This window comes from Anomalospiza imberbis, chromosome Z, assembly GCF_031753505.1.
Source record: "Anomalospiza imberbis isolate Cuckoo-Finch-1a 21T00152 chromosome Z, ASM3175350v1, whole genome shotgun sequence".
NCBI classification, from domain to species: Eukaryota; Metazoa; Chordata; class Aves; order Passeriformes; family Viduidae; genus Anomalospiza; species Anomalospiza imberbis.
This window is the reverse complement of record NC_089721.1, coordinates 200510-216172: the sequence shown is the minus strand read 5'-3', so window position 1 is coordinate 216172 and position 15663 is coordinate 200510. Positions and strand designations below refer to the sequence as shown.

General features: G+C 57.6%; 1 protein-coding gene across 1 annotated transcript in view; it reads left to right on the top strand.

Moving 5' to 3' along the window:
* MAPK4 (mitogen-activated protein kinase 4) overlaps positions 1-15663 on the top strand; it is a 44536-nt gene that overhangs the window by 12239 nt on the left and 16634 nt on the right. The window contains exon 2 of the mRNA XM_068175617.1: positions 10702-11426. Within this exon, the coding sequence (XP_068031718.1) occupies positions 10881-11426 (546 nt within the window). The 5' untranslated portion in view covers positions 10702-10880. The remainder of the gene's footprint in view (positions 1-10701; positions 11427-15663) is intronic.

The following is a 15663-nucleotide window of genomic DNA, read 5'->3' as shown; positions in this document are numbered from 1 at the left end:
CCTCGCGGCTCAGCCGGGCCCCGGCGTTCCCTGCTCAGCACGGTGCGTGCTGTGCCCCCGTTCCCCTCCAGCCCGTGAGTCCATCTCGCAGCTCAGCACGGCTGGAGCGCAGGCCTGGGTCCGGCTCAGTTAATCTCTTGCGCAGCTCGGCCGAGGGAGACCAGGGGTGGATCTGTTCCCCCCTGCAGCGTTCATTCATTCAGCTCCTGCCCGCATCAACACACCTCTGCTGCCTTGTGATCGCCCACCCCACCCAGGTTATTTGGAGAAATGCTTTCTAAAAATAGCCTCCCGGTTTTTCCGGTATTATCCTGTGCAGCTCTAAAAACCTGCCTAGAAAGGCTGTCCAGCTCATTGATGTTTCCTTAAAATGCAGCTAATCCATGTAATCTCATTATAGTAGTAGGTGATTATACTGACAGCAAGCTTTAGCAGTGGTCCAGCAAAGCCTTTTATTCCCTGTCTGTTATGTGGGTGGCTAAAAGTCGCTGGGAGCACATTTTGGGTTTGGTCGGTCTATTACAGGAGCAGGACTTACAATATTTTTGTTGTGATTCCCTAGAAAATGTCCTGCATTGTTTTTGCCACTGTCCCTCAGCTTTGCTGGCCTCTGGCATCCCGCGGCTGTGCAGCAGGGTCTCCCAAAATTACTGGGCGGCATTAAAGCAGCAGAGATTATGTTTTACTGCAGAGCAGGCGAGGGGGAGCTTTGCCACATGAGGTGTGGGATTCCCCTCTCCCTGTTTGCAGGTGTGGGACAGCCCCTCTCTCTAGGGAGTCAGCCCAAGGAAAAGGCGGATTTTGGGGTGCTGAGTGATGCCTCCCAGCGCTGGGAGGACGTGTGGCACACGGAAAGCTGGCTGAGCGAGGAGCAGCAGAGCAGTTTGTGGGGGGAAGGCGGCTCCAGCCTGCCCTCGGAGAGGGGCACATCCCAGGAGAGGCTCCGTGAGCCTCTGTGTGCTCGGGCCAAGGACTGGCCGAAGAGTGCCCAAGTCCCGCAGTGCTCCCTGTGCCTCGCTGCATCTGGGCAGTCTGCTGGGGATCCTGCTGGATCGCCCCAAGGCCTGGGCAGCCTTGGCTGGGCAGTGTGGGGTACGGGGCACCGTGTGCTCGGTGCTGGCTGTGCTCGGTGCTGGCTCTGCTCGGTGGCCTTGCCCTATCATCACTGAATCACGGAACACCCTGAGCTGGAAGGGACCCCCATGGATCACCCAGTCCAGCTCCTGCCCTGCACAGACACCCCAACAACCCCACCCTGTGCGTCCCTGGCAGCGCTGTCCAAAGGCTCCTGGAGCTCTGGCAGCCTCGGGGCCGTGCCCATTCCCTGGGGAGCCTGGGCAGTGCCAGCACCCTCTGGGGAAGGACCTTTCCCTGATATCCCACCCAAACCTCCCTGGCACGGCTCCAGCCGTTCCCTGGGTGCTGTCCCTGTCACCCCTGCAGGAAGATCAGTGTCTGCCCCTGCTGTTCCCCTGACAAGGAAGCGGTAACTGCAGTGAGCTCTCCCCTCAGTCTCCTCCACCCGAACGGGCCAGGTGCCCAGGCACTCCTCACATGGCCCCTCCAGACCCTTCCCCATGCCTGTGTCCCTCCTTTGGACACTCTGACAGCTTTGGATCTTTCTCACATTGAGGCAGCCCCAGTGCAGGGCCGTGGGGCCATCCCCCTCCTCACTGGTGTGTCTGCTGTCACTCACTGGGGTCTCTGCTGTCCGGCTGCTCCCCGGACGCGGGGCTGCGGCTCCCCGAGCCCTGGAGCGGCTGCCTGGGGGAGCAGAGGGCACGGGGGTGTTCCCGGTGTTGCACAGCAGTGTGAGCGAGCAGCCAGGGTGGAACCCTTTGCCCAGACGGTTTGTGCAGACCAAGGCAGGCTGGCTCCCTCTCCGTAAAGCCCGCGTTTGTTGTCTGCCCGCGCTGGGCGTGCGGATCTGCGAGCGATCCGGCTCCGGAGCGAGCTGGGTGAGATTTGTCAGCGAGAACAAGGATTAAAGGGGAGGCACAGGCCGGCTGTGCAGGCACCTCTGTGAGGTCCCAGAGCAGTGTTTGGAGAGGACAGGGGCTCTCTCTGCAAAGATACCTATCTCTGGGGCCCATGGAGGGTTGGAGGAGCTGCTCTGCCACTGCTCTGCCTTGCTGGCACATGCTGCACATACCTCCTTTGGGGCAAATTCCTCGTGCAGGCTTCTCAGAGACAGTAAAAAAAACCTCTAGGGCTGTTTCTGTATGCTTTTCAAAAAGTTATTTTTTTAATATCCATCCTGCTTTTGCTTATCTTTGTCCAGCCCCTCCAGTGATAACACAGGCAAAGCCCTGAGCCGTGGCGTCCCGGGGAGGAAAGGCTCAGCTCTCCAACAAAGTGCCGGCTCAGAGTGGATTTCTAATCTCTTTTTTTCTGGAAAAAAAGGCTGTAGGTGCCAAACCAAAAGGGCAAAGTGATTTGCCCCAATGAGGTATCATGTTTCTGCTCTGATTTATGGTGAGGGGAGAGGCTTCTGAGTCATCCCTTCCAGGAACTGCTTTATTTTGGTAACAGAGATAATTCTGCTGGTTTTAAATCAATGTGTTGTCAGCCAGCAAAAGTGCGGGATGGGAACCACAGCTGGCAGGGCTGGGGCTGGCCAGGGACTGGGACTGGGGCTGGGACTGGGACTGGGACTGGGACTGGGGCTGACCTGGGACTGGGACTGACCTGGGACTGGGACTGGGGCTGACCTGGGACTGGGGCTGGGAGTGGCCAGGGACTGGGACTGGGAGTGGCCAGGGACTGGGACTGGGGCTGACCAGGAACTGGGACTGGGACTGGGGCTGGGACTGGGACTGGGACTGGGGCTGACCTGGGACTGGGACTGGGGCTGGGACTGGGACTGGGACTGGGGCTGGGACTGGGAGTGGCCAGGGACTGGGACTGGGGCTGACCAGGAACTGGGACTGGGACTGGGGCTGGGACTGGGACTGGGACTGGGGCTGGGACTGGGACTGGGACTGGGGCTGGGAGTGGCCAGGGACTGGGACTGGGGCTGGGAGTGGGACTGGGGCTGGGGCTGAGCTGGGACTGGGACTGACCAGGGACTGGGACTGGGGCTGACCTGGGACTGACCTGGGACTGGGACTGGGGCTGACCTGGGACTGGGACTAGGGCTGACCTGGGACTGGGACTGGGACTGGGACTGACTTGGGACTGGGGCTGGGACTGGGACTGGGACTGACCAGGGACTGGGACTGGGGCTGACCTGGGGCTGGGACTGGGGCTGACCTGGGACTGGGACTGGGACTGGGGCTGACCTGGGACTGGGACTGGGGCTGACCTGGGACTGGGGCTGGGACTGGGGCTGGGACTGGCCAGGGACTGGGACTGGGGCTGACATGGGAATAGGGCTGGGACTGACCTGGGAATGGGACTGACCAGGGACTGGGACTGGGGCTGACCAGGGGCTGGGACTGGGGCTGACCTGGGACTGGGACTGGGACTGGGGCTGACCTGGGACTGGGACTGGGGCTGACCAGGGGCTGGGACTGGGACTGACCTGGGACTGGGACTGGGACTGGGGCTGACCTGGGACTGGGACTGGGACTGACTTGGGACTGGGGCTGGGACTGGGACTGGGGCTGGCCAGGGACAGGGGCTGGGGCTGACCAGGGGCTGTGGGTGACCAGGGACAGGGGCTGAGCCACAGGGACAGGCAGCTGCTGGGCCATCCGGCTGTGTGGGTGCCTGGCACAGGTGGGTGCTGCTGTCACGGGAAGAGGCCATGCCGGGGGCAGGTGGCAGGCAGCGGGGCAGCCCTGCTGGCCGCAGGCTCGCGGGCCCGGCCGCGTTTGTTCAGGCACTGTCTGGTCATTGTCTGGCTGCAGACAGCCGAGCCCCAGTGGCTTCATGTGCTGGGTCCCACCGGGAAACGAGGCCTGTCCCCACGTCTGGGCTCTGCTCAGCCCCTCCACGGCTGACTGACCAGGGCTGGCTGCCTGCTCAGGAACAGATGGGTGGCTTTCCCACACTGCCTAAAGCCCCTGTGAGTGTCAGCAAGTTCTTCTTTGTTTTCTGTTCTTTCTGTGAGCTAATGAGCATTGTCTGATCTTTCTTTCTCCTTTTATTTTTTTTTTTTCTGAGTGTATTTTGGCCTGTCCACAATTACCCTAGCTGTTAAGGAGGAGAATTCCTGTTTCCCTGAGTCAGGTTTGGGCAGCAGAGCTGTCTTTGCAGAGCTGGGTGATGATGCTCTGCTTGTTCACAGGGCATGGGAAAACTGTGTTTTACTGCTGGTCACACCAGGACTTGGGGTCGTTTTGTGCTGTTTCCCTTGGGTTTGCCTTTTCCCTCTGGCTTCTCCCACAGGCTCATGAGGATTTTGCCCTCCTGTGGCAGTGCTGCTTGGTGCCTTCTGGCTATTAGCTGGTGGCGCGTCTGCTCGTCTCGCTGATGAGTTTCTGTGTGGTTCCTGGTAGTAAGGACATTTCGAAAAGTCGTGTTTTCAGGGGAACAGAAGGAACACAATCCACTCCTGAGCAGCCTGCATGGCTGTTGTTGGGCACAGCCGGGCTGCCAGGGCAGCGGGACACCCGTGAGAGCAGATTTTGGGAGAGCAGGCTGCTCGGATCACCGGGGCACTGGTGTGCTGTGCAGCTCCGGTGAGTGAGGCTGGGAGGGCGAGGTTCCCTTCACAAACCTGGGGTGGGTTGGTTTGACTGGCCCTCTCTGTCTCTGCTGTGACCAGCTCTGGCCGAGGGCGTCTGATTCTGCCGGGGGGACCTCGTGCCACGGGTGATCAGTGAGAGCCTCACTCAGAGCAGCTCCCAGTGCAGCCCTGTGACGGCAGCTGGCTCTCAGACAGCTCCCAGAGCCATCAGGGCGCCTTGGGGGCCAGGGCGGGGTGTCCCTGCTGGAGACCCCGACACAGGGCACGCACAGCCCAGGAGCCTCCCTTGCTCCTCAGAGTCCTTCAGAGATGAGCTGTGTTCGCCACAGGGTTTGGGGACCTTAGAAGTGTTCTCCAGGCCCGTGGATGTGGCATTTGGGGACCTTGGAAGTGTTCTCCAGGCGCGTGGATGTGGCATTTGTGGCTGTGGCATGCTGGCACTAGGTTAATGTTTGGACTAGGTGGTCTTAGAGGCCTTTTCCAGCCCTAATGATTCTCTGAACAGCTTCTTCTGCTGAGGTCAGGCTGGTTTAGCTGGGGTGGGTTCTCAGCCCGTGATGCCCCTGCGTCCCTGGGATATCCCGTCCGGTGTCCCGCTGTGCTCCCGGTGCCAGGGCAGGGCACAGACCTCGGTGTCGGGGTGGGGGGGGGTCACAGGAAGGGGGGACAGGGATCCCCAACCCTGTGGCAGACACCTGGTGCTCCTGGGCGAGGCAGGAGGGCGCAAAGCAGGGAGCCAGGCGCTGTGGTTTGTAGCTGGAGCTGCAGCAGGGGAGGAGAGCAGAGCTTTCCCCCACCTGCGCTTGTCTCCGAGGAGCCACCGTCCCCGGGGCTCTCTGTGGGATGCTCTGCAGAGCTGAGCACCAGGAGCCGTGTTTATTGATGGGCTGCAGTAATTAAATTTCAGCCTTGGAGCAGCTGCTGGCGTGGGAGCAAAGAGCAGCAGGAGCCTTGTCCTTGTTTCCTGCTGCTTCAGTAGCTCCGGCGCTGTGACTGAAGCTTGGAGAGGTCTCCTGAAGACAGGCAGGTCTTCAGCAGGTCTGAAGGCATCACGGGGACTGTGGGACAGGATAAAGGATGTCTGGAAGGCTTTGGCTGAGGGGGGAGGAATGCTGGGGTGAAGAGAAAAAGGGAAAAAATGAACCTCGTTGTGCTGCTTGCTGCCAGAGCCACCCGGAATACGAGGTGTGATGGCCCGTGGGGTCCAGCCCTTTCCAAGATGTGCAAGCCAGAGATCACTGCCACCCCGCCCTAATTAGCACCTGTGGTGCCCTCTTAATGACAGACATCCTGCTCAGGCTCTCGAGCTTTAGTGGATTCACCCAGCTAGGGAGATCACTGCCCTCGGAGTGCGGGCTGGGGACAAGGAGAAGCTCACTCAAGCGTCACCCTCGGGCTTGTGCTGGGAGCTCACTGGCATGTGACAGCAGAGAGCCACTGTGAGGGTACCCAGAGCCCCCACGAGGGCAGGCAGAGTCCCTCTGAGGGCACCCAGAGACCCCCCAAGCCCTGTGAGGGCCCCCGAGCCTTCAGAGGATGAAGGCAGCAGAAGTGAGGATGAAGGTCAGCACAAATCCCAGCAGCATTGTCAGGGCAAACGCTGCCCTTGCGCACAGAAGCACGGGAGAGGGAGAGGAAGGATGGAACAGTGGAGGAAAACTTCTGAATTCTTCCCCCCATCTTTGTATTTCATGGCACTAAGGGTAGCAATTATAAAATCTCTGCATCTGTGCAGAAGCAGCTGCTGGGGCCGCCCCTGGTGAAAAAGCGAGTGAGAGGTGAATTGAATCTGTGAAATACACTCCGTGTTCATCGGGAGGGAATAGCTCTACATCTCCTGCATTATTCTTAAATGCAGGGTGGTTTTGGTTTTTAATTTGGTGGTTTAAGCTCCCCCATCCTTTCCTGGTCCCCTCCCCGTGTCCATCTGTTCCCGGTGGCTGCAGGGCAGGCTGGTGGCACCACGGGGCTCCTGGCCCTTCCCAGAGTGGTTTGGGTGGGAACAGACCTCAAAGCCCATCCAGTGCCACCCTTGCCATGGGCAGGGACACCTGCCACTGTCCCAGGGTGCTCCAAGCCCTGTCCAGCCTGGCCTGGGACACTCCCAGGGATCCAGGGGCAGCCCCAGCTGCTCTGGGCACCCTGTGCCAGGGCCTGCCCACCCTCCCAGCCAGCAATTCCTGGTTCCCAATATCCCATCTGTGCCTGCCCTCTGGCAGTGGCAGCCACTGCCTGTGTGCTGTCCCTGCATGCCTTGTCCCCAGTCCCTCTGCAGCTCTCCTGGAGCCCCTTGAGGCCCTGGCAGGGGCTCTGAGCTCTCCCTGGAGCCTTCTCTTGTGCAGCTGCACAGCCCCAGCTGTGCCAGGCTGGCTCCAGAGCAGAGGGGCTCCAGCCCTGGCAGCAGCTCCGTGGCCTCCTCTGGGCTGGCTCCAGCAGCTCCACGTCCTTGTGCTGTTGGAGCCAGGGCTGGGGCAGCTCTGCAGGTGGGGTCTCAGCTGAGCCCAGGGCCAGAGGGGCAGAATCCCTTCCCCTGCCCTGCCTCTCTCCCACTCCCGTGGGATCCTGTTTTCTGCTGGTCCCTTGGCCATGGAACGGCTCCCTGTATTTGCCAGCAGCTTTTCCCTGGACGTTCAGTGAGACGCGGCCACGACAGGACAGGGGCGTGACATGCTGGGCTCCAGGGCCATCCTTTCGGGCTGTTCTGCCTCGGCCCCTCTGATTGCAGAAGCTGCAGCAGCGCCCTGGCTCAGCTGAGGGTGAGACACAGCCAGGAGCACCACAAAGGCCATCGTCCTGCTTGTGAGGAAAAACAGGGCTCTTTCTTCCCTTTCCTTCCCCATGTGTTGCGTTTTCCCTTTCAGTGCTTCTAGAGCTCTACTAATTATTAATAATTGGGCTGACGAGGCAGAACTTTTTTCTTTCCACTGGAGTCAGCCAAGGAGCTCGGACTGGGGGCTCGCACTGGGTCCTGCCCAGGGCTGCCTGGGCTCAGCAGCCCCACGGGGCTCTGCCGACAGACTGCAGCAGGGTTTGGTTGGAAGGGCCCTCCAGGACCACCCAGTCCCACGGCCCAGGAGAGCGGAGCGGCAGGGAGCCGTGCTGGGGCTGGGTGCTGGGGCCGCTGCGGGGTGTGGAGATGGCTCCCAAAGGCACCGTGGCACCGTGCTAAAGCACATGGATCCCAGCCCCACTTCACAGAGTTCCCTTCGCCAGCAGGAGATTTTGGTTGCTTTCACTTGTTTTCCTTTCCTTGTCAGGCTCTCTCCCAGACCCGTGCAGAGGCTCAGGTCTGCAGCGCAGGCTGAGGAAGCTCAGGTGATTCCCCACGGTGGAAAAGTCCCACTGCTGCTGCAGCCTCCTGGTTGCTCACCGGGTCCCAGGCTGCCCTTGAGCCCTGCCATGGTCCTCAGAGCCTCCCGCAGCTCCGGTGGTTTCAGCAACACCTGCTCCCTTTCCGTGGCCTCGCAGCTGGGTCAGCACGCTGGGGCACCTTCCTGCTCCTTCCTTGCAGAGCCTCAGGATTTATCCACCTCCCCGTTCCCTTTCTCCCCTAGTTCTCCATCTGGCTTTGTCCCTCTGCTTTGCCTGTGGACCGGGGCACCTCTCTGGTGCCTGCCCCACTCCCTGAGAGCACCAGCAGCTTTCTCTGCTCAGTCCTTGCGTGCAAAAGCCAGCATTAGAGATAATTGCTGGATTGAAAAGAGGCTGTAATTATTTTTGCTTCCCGACTGGAGGAGCAGGCAGTGCTTGCCAAACGGCTCGGTAGCTGCTGGCAGATGCTCCTCAGAGGGTATCCCTGCCCTGCCTACATCCTCCCTGCCGTCAGATGCTCCGTGTGCCTTCATTTCAGCTGTGAGCTGGCTCCCTCTCCAAACCGCTGCAGCCCCGGAGCGCTGCGTTTCTCATCCACCCTCAGCCGTGGGTGATTGCTCAGTGCTTAATGCTTTCCCTGGCGCTTTGTTATTCCTGGAAACTTCTGCCAGGGAGCAGGAGGGTCCCAGCAGCACTGCCTGGGGAGCGCAGGGCACAGGACCAGGCTGTGAACCCTCTGCCAGGTTAATGGAGCAGCTCTGGTGATCAGGGGCTCTAAGAGAGCCATCCTTCTGGCATGAAGAACACAACAGGAGCAGATCCACAGTTGTTTATTTTATTTTATTTTATTTTATTTTATTTTATTTTATTTTATTTATTTTTATTTTGGGTATTTATTTTATTTTATTTTATTTTTATTTTGGGTATTTTATTTTATTTTATTTTATTTTATTTTTAATTTAATTTAATTTAATTTTATTTTATTTTATTTATTTTATTTTATTTTATTTTATTTTATTTTATTTTATTTTATTTTATTTTATGTTTCTCTGCTGGGCCCAGTGGGTAACCTGGGACATCCCTGCGCAAGGTCACAGCCCCTGTGCAGCTGGGTGGTCCCACAGGTCCCCCAGGCCAGGAAGGACCCTCATGGGGTGGCACAGGGGTTTTTGGGAGCAGGATGGGGGCCAGGCTCAGGCAGGAGAGGTGTCCTTGCTCCTCTAGACTCACAAGCAGCTGCAGGGAGACACGGTGAGCTGAGAACCTTGTGCTGATCATCCGGGAGGAGAAGCCCAGCTGTTCCCTCCTGCTTCAGACTTTTTGTTCCATTCTGTTTCCAAAGGAGGTGAAAACCACAGTGGAAGTCTTGAAGTGCTCTGAGTCTTGAAGTGCTCTGAGTCTTGAAGTGTTCTGAGGGTCTTTTCCCAGCTGGAACAGCTGTGAGAAATTGTCCCTTGCTCATGGCCAGGTCTGCATGGTCACCTGCCACCAGACAAGGACATTTTGTCAGAAGATCCCCCGGGAGCTGGGATCCTCTGGCTGAATGCACAGCCCAGCAGAGGCCCACAGAGAGCTGAGGGTCTGCCGTGGTGCCAGCAGATTCCTTCCAAAGCCGCTGCAGCTTGGTGAGAGACTCCTGGGCTGCTCGGGGGTGTGTGCTGGCACAGCCGAAAGGCAGAGAGCTCTGGGCCCTGGGGCTGTGCTCCAGAGACGGCTCAGCCTGCTGCCGCTGCTCACCCAGCTCCTGGTCAGCCCACACGCACCAGTTACAGCTTCTCAGTGGGTGAGAAAACAAACTTTATATCCTTCTTCTATAAATATGTGTACGTTTACCACTCCAGAGGACCCAGGGATGGCATCCCCGCGCTGCTGCCGATGTTTGCCGTGGGACCTGAGTTCGGGGGGTGTCACATCCTCACAGACACTTCCGAAGGCTTTTTGCAAAAATCGCCTCGTTTGCCTGACCAGTCCTGGTTGTTATAAGCTGGAGAGCTCCTTGGCTCTCTCAGCTGCCTGGCAGGGAGGGTTTGCACCCTCGTTTCTGTGCTGGTTTTGCCGCGTGGTTTACATGGGCAGTTGCTGACGTGACACGCTGTGCAGCCTCTGCAAATTGCTCTGTAATATTTTCAAGAAAATTTTAAAAAAGAATAAAGGGAAAAAAAAAAAAAGGCAGCAGCAAAGGGGAAAGGAAGAGTTACAGTTCTCTGCATCTTACAAATGGGAAAGGGAAAATTAAGCAGCTGAAAAATGCTGGTGGTGCTGCGTGCCTTGGGAGGGGATAACTGATGATCCTCTGAAAGGTCACAGCTTTGCTCATGGTCAACCTTCATGGAGCTGCTACGTGGGCAGGGCACGGGCAGCACTGGCATCAAATGGATCCTTCCCTTCCCTTCCCTTCCCTTCCCTTCCCTTCCCTTCCCTTCCCTTCCCTTCCCTTCCCTTCCCTTCCCTTCCCTTCCCTTCCCTTCCCTTCCCTTCCCTTCCCTTCCCTGCCTCTGCCCCGCAGCGGGGCTGGCTGTCCTGGTGCTGAGACAGCAGGGACACAGGACTGTGCCACCGGCCCTGCCCTTCAGCATTGTCTCAGGACACCGTGGAAGGGAAGCGAGGCAGGGGCTGAAAAATGTAGCAGTGCTAATTTTTCAATCTCAAGAAAAAGAACCCTTCTGCTTTGATAGAGATCTCTGGGCTGTGTTTCTCTATGCTGCTTGGAAAGTCCGTTTAAAACATTTAATTTCTCTGTGTGTGTGTGCCCTCAGATTTATTTTCGCCCTGTGTCGTCTTGAAGCGACGGGCTCAGAGCGAGACCCCTCCCCAGGCACCTGTGAGTAATGATGAGGGGCTTGATTTCCAGCTACGTTTCTGACCTGGAGGCCCTGGGACGCTCCCGGCTTTTCGAGTGACGAGGGCGGAGGAGCGGGAAGAGCCGGAGCGCGCGATGGCAGAGAAGTGCGACTGCATCGCCAGCATGTACGGCTACGACCTGGGCTGCCGCTTCGTCAACTTCCGCCCGCTGGGCTTCGGCGCCAACGGGCTGGTGCTGTCGGCCCTGGACAGCCGCAGCTGCCGCAAGGTGGCCGTGAAGAAGCTGACGCTGGGCGACGCGCGCAGCGTGAAGCACGCCTTCCGCGAGATCAAGATCATCCGCCGCCTCGACCACGAGAACATCGTCAAGGTCTACGAGGTGCTGGGCCCCAAGGGCGCCAACCTGCGCGGGGACTTCTTCAAGTTCAACATGGTGTACATCGTGCAGGAGTACATGGAGACGGACCTGGCGCGGCTGCTGGAGCAGGGCAAGCTGGCCGAGGAGCACGCCAAGCTCTTCATGTACCAGCTGCTGCGCGGGCTCAAGTACATCCACTCGGCCAACGTCCTGCACCGCGACCTCAAGCCCGCCAACATCTTCATCAGCACGGAGGACCTGGTGCTGAAGATCGGCGACTTCGGCCTGGCCAGGATCGTGGATCAGCACTACTCGCACAAGGTAGGCAGGGCCCGGCTGGCCAGCACAGGGGTCAGCCAGCGCTTGTGGGGTGATGTGGCTGGGCCGTGGTGGATCTTCCAGGGGAACTGGTCCTGGAGCCTCTCTGGGCAGCTGTGAGCCCTGCTGGGTGATCACACTGCTCTGCCCCAAGCCGTGGCACATGTCCAGGGAGTCACGGTTTGGGTGGGAAGGGACCTTTAAAGCTCATTCGGCCCAACCCCACAGCAACGAGCAGGGACACCTCCCACTAAAAGGGGCTGCTCAGAGCCCTGTCCAGCCTGGCCTTCGATGGTTTTTGGGCACAGCCCATGCGCTGAGCTCTGCCAGAGTCCCCGGGGCTCTGCAAAGAGGGCACGGGAAGGGTTTGAGTGCCCTTCGGCTGCCTTGCAATCCTTTACCCTGTGTATATCAAATGCATGCTCAGGTATTTTGTTCTGTCTCAGCAGTGGACTGTGGGGAGGCGTGTGTTTGCTTGCTCTACTCAAATGACTAAGCTCTGCGTTTCTTGCTCTGCTGCTGTTAAAAAGCACAAGCTGCTGGAAGCACATGGAGAGGGGACCTGGCATGTCCACACCCACTCTGCTGGGCTTTGTCCTCGCTTCGGTGCCAACCAGCTTCTTAAAAACCCGATTTCGTTTGAATCACATTCATTTAACATGGCGGGAGAGGAGTGGGTCTTTGAGGCTCAGCCAAATCCTTTCATCTGAGGTCCGGATCCAAAGGACACATGCAGTTCTTTGCTGCTTGGCACTCAGTGTATCATGAAGCAGCAATAACGCGAGTGACCGGGGCAGCCTGCAGTGTTGACAGCGGGCAGGCGGCGTGGGAGGCAGGGAGGGAGGGGTAATGGGTGACAAGGCTCTGTAACACACAGTCCTGATGCTAATGGATCCTGAACACAGCTGCAGATGTAAAGTGCAGGTTGCCTTCCAGGCTGGAGCTCTTGAGCAGTGGAGGAACGTGGCGGAGGCTCCATCAGCCCGTGGGCCCGCGCGTTCCTGGGAGAACAGAAAGCCACGGTGTGGTCTGCAGCTGGCTTCTGGCTAAAGTCACTGTTTGGTGCTGTGAGACCAGATAGAATCTGTTTTCTAGAGCTGGATGCATCTGTGGGCGAGGTTGGGGTCCCACGTGGATCTGTTGTTGTGCCTGTGCCAAGGTTTAAATGCACTTTGCATTTACCAGTGGGTTCCTGCCCATTGCTCTGGGAAGGGAGGCATGGAGGGGGAGGCAGCAGAGGATGGCAGAGAGACAATCTCATGATCCTGAGCTGATTTATTCTGGATATGAGTCTGGGCTGTGGGGAGAAACAGAGCCTGGGGAAAAGGAATGAGGTTGCAGGAAGAAAGCACAGGGTCCCTGTCACTCTGCCTGCCCTTTCTGTGCTCCCTTCCTCACTCATTATTTACGGCCCAGCTCAGGAAGAGGCTCCTGGCTTTTCAAACGTGTGATTTATTTGTTTAAAGTCAGGTAAATCCCAGAGAAAACCCCTGCAAACAGGGCAGGCTACATGAACACCAAAAGTCTCTGATTTAAGGAGCATCGTGCTGTCAAGGACTGCGGGATCAGGGTAGGAGTCATCTGTTCAAGTCAGCTGCAGAATTATTGTTATTTCTAAGCAATTCTCTGTTGCCTCAATAACAGCCAGTGCAGTGGAAGCAGCTGTCAAGGGCTGCAGCTTCATGTTGGTGTTTAACTCTGGCAGATGCCACGGCACGAGCACCTCCAATTCCTCACAGGATGGGAGGCTGGAGCATCAGTGCAAAAAAGCCCATGTGAGTGTGCAGAGAAAGCTGGAGGCTGCTCGGGAGCAGAGCTGGAAGCAGCAGATAACATCAGCTGTTGGTGATCCCTGGCAGTGGCAGGGCTGGGTTTGCCAGAGATGGGTTTGCCAGGGCTGGGTTTGCCAGGGCCCACAGAGGCAGGGCTACAGCAGGACGGGGTGTGGGTCAGCCCTGCCTTTGATGTCCAGTGCTTCGGAGATAACTCAGAGAAATCAATTCCTTTCCCTGTTTCCCTTTCAAGCTCCGCTCTCCTGCAAGGCTCACTCAGATTGATGAGCTCCGTGCTCTGGCAGGAGGCAGCAGCAGGAGGCAGAGCAGTGGAGCATCCCGAGTCTGAGGCTGTGGGGCCTCCACCCCGGGGCCCCACGATGCCATAGGATTTTAGCTTTTATATTTTTCAAATCCTGTACTGCTTTAGCGCATAGCTCCGAACTCCATATGGAGTGTTAGGTGCTGGCTTCACATTTTGGGCAGGCAGAACAATCCCTCTAGGCCTGAGATCCAAGGACACCCTACAGCCTCAGGCCCTGAAAAGTACAAACAAAAGTGAATCGGGAGAAGCAAACTGGGGGTGTGTGACTTCATTACCTGAAGCTGTAATTGGAGGATTAACCCCTGACATGTAAATGGACCCAACTTAAAATTGTGTGAAAAACTCGAGACCATCGCCCACCCTGGGTGAGGCCTCTGGGAGGCTTTGACTGCCCAAGGTGTAGCTATTGAGGGCCTTTAATAAATGCCCACTTTATTCTCCTAATCTTGTCCAGCCTCTGTTCCAGGCAGCCACTCCAAGGCGTGGGCCCGAGCAGAGCAGGGACGGGCCTGTGCTCGGGCAGAAGAAGTGCCCACCAGCAGATGAAATCCTGCACCCTTTGGGCAATTAACTACCCCAAAGACCCAGCAGATCCAAACCTCTGGAGGCAGCACAGAGCTGCACCTCTGTCCTAATTGTTTCCTGGGAGCCTTTGAGGCGAGGAAGAGTTGTCTTAAGCGCGTGGATTTTTTTTTTCTCTTAGCATGTTTTGTGTCAGGAATATGCTTACTCTAATGGCTGGGCTCTGCTAACAAAAACGATTGCAGGTTGTGGTGTTACTTGCCTCAAAGGGCACATCTCTTCTGACCTGGTGTTTCTCAAACCCCAAACCATCCTGCTGAGTGTTAAAATGGCAGATGTGAACCACGCTGGACTGTGAGCAGAATTTCAAACACAGCTTGGAATACACATACCATCCAAGACATGCCTGGCAAGATGTCTTGTTTATGTGATTTTCCTCAGCCAAACACTGAGTTGGGATAACGTGATGGGAAGGGGAGAACTCCCCAGCCCTGGGGGATGCTGAACTGGGATAACGTGGTGGGAAGGGGAGAGCTCCCCAGCCCTGGGGGATGCTGAACTGGGATAACGTGGTGGGAAGGGGAGAGCTCCCCAGCCCTGGGCGATGCTGAACTGGGATAACGTGGTGGGAAGGGGAGAGCTCCCCAGCCCTGGGGGATGCTGAACTGGGATAACGTGGTGGGAAGGGGAGAGCTCCCCAGCCCTGGGGGATGCCGTGGGGCACAGCGAGGAGCTGGCCTCCCCAGCTGCGAAGCAGAGCAGCTTTGGCTTTGTCTCTCCCACTGTCTGGCTGGTTTTGCTGCTCAGATACCTTTCTCCATGTGGTAAGGGCAGCACAGGGACATCTCTTTGTCTGAAACTTGTCCACAGTGAACAAAAGGGATTTCCAGCTGCCAAGGTCGCATCCGGATCTCGGTCTGCACCTTCCCAGGCTGCTCAGGCCTGACAAGTTTAGCCCTGTCTCAGACAGGCGAGGCTCTAAGCTCAGGTACTTGCAGGCATCTCTTTAGGGCACAGAGTAGCAGGTGTAGCAGGAGAGAACCCTCAGCAGCTGAGCCTCTTCAGCCATGTCTCTCTCTCATCCTGTCTCTTCCCCAAAGCTCTCACCACCCAGCAGTGCAGGCTCCTCTCTTTTCCACCACACTGCTCTTTATCCCTGGGAGTTTATCCCTCTGGAACATCTCCACACTTTTGCATTTCTCCTTGGCCGCTGCTGCTTGTGGTTCAAACACTTGGCCCTGCACCTCGGTGCCCAAATGGTGAGCAAAGGGGGGGTTGGAGGCAAAGAAAGGAGCATTCCCAGCCTCCACACAGTCGTTATCCTTGTGCAGGACAGGCAAAGTTGGGCATTTCCTGCTCACAGCCCTCCATCCCCGTGGGGAATGTGTTCATCCCACCTTCCCCACCAGAATCCTCTACGATGCTCCCTGTCTGCAGCTGTGCGGCCCTGCCTGCCCCATGGACTTGTCACTGCCTGTGTGTCTGCAGAGGCTCTGGGCCTGATGCCCATATCCCATCCATCCATCCATCATCCATCATCCATCATCCATCCATCCATCATCCATCCATCCATCATCCATCCATCCATCCATCCATCATCCATCATCCATCCATCCACCCA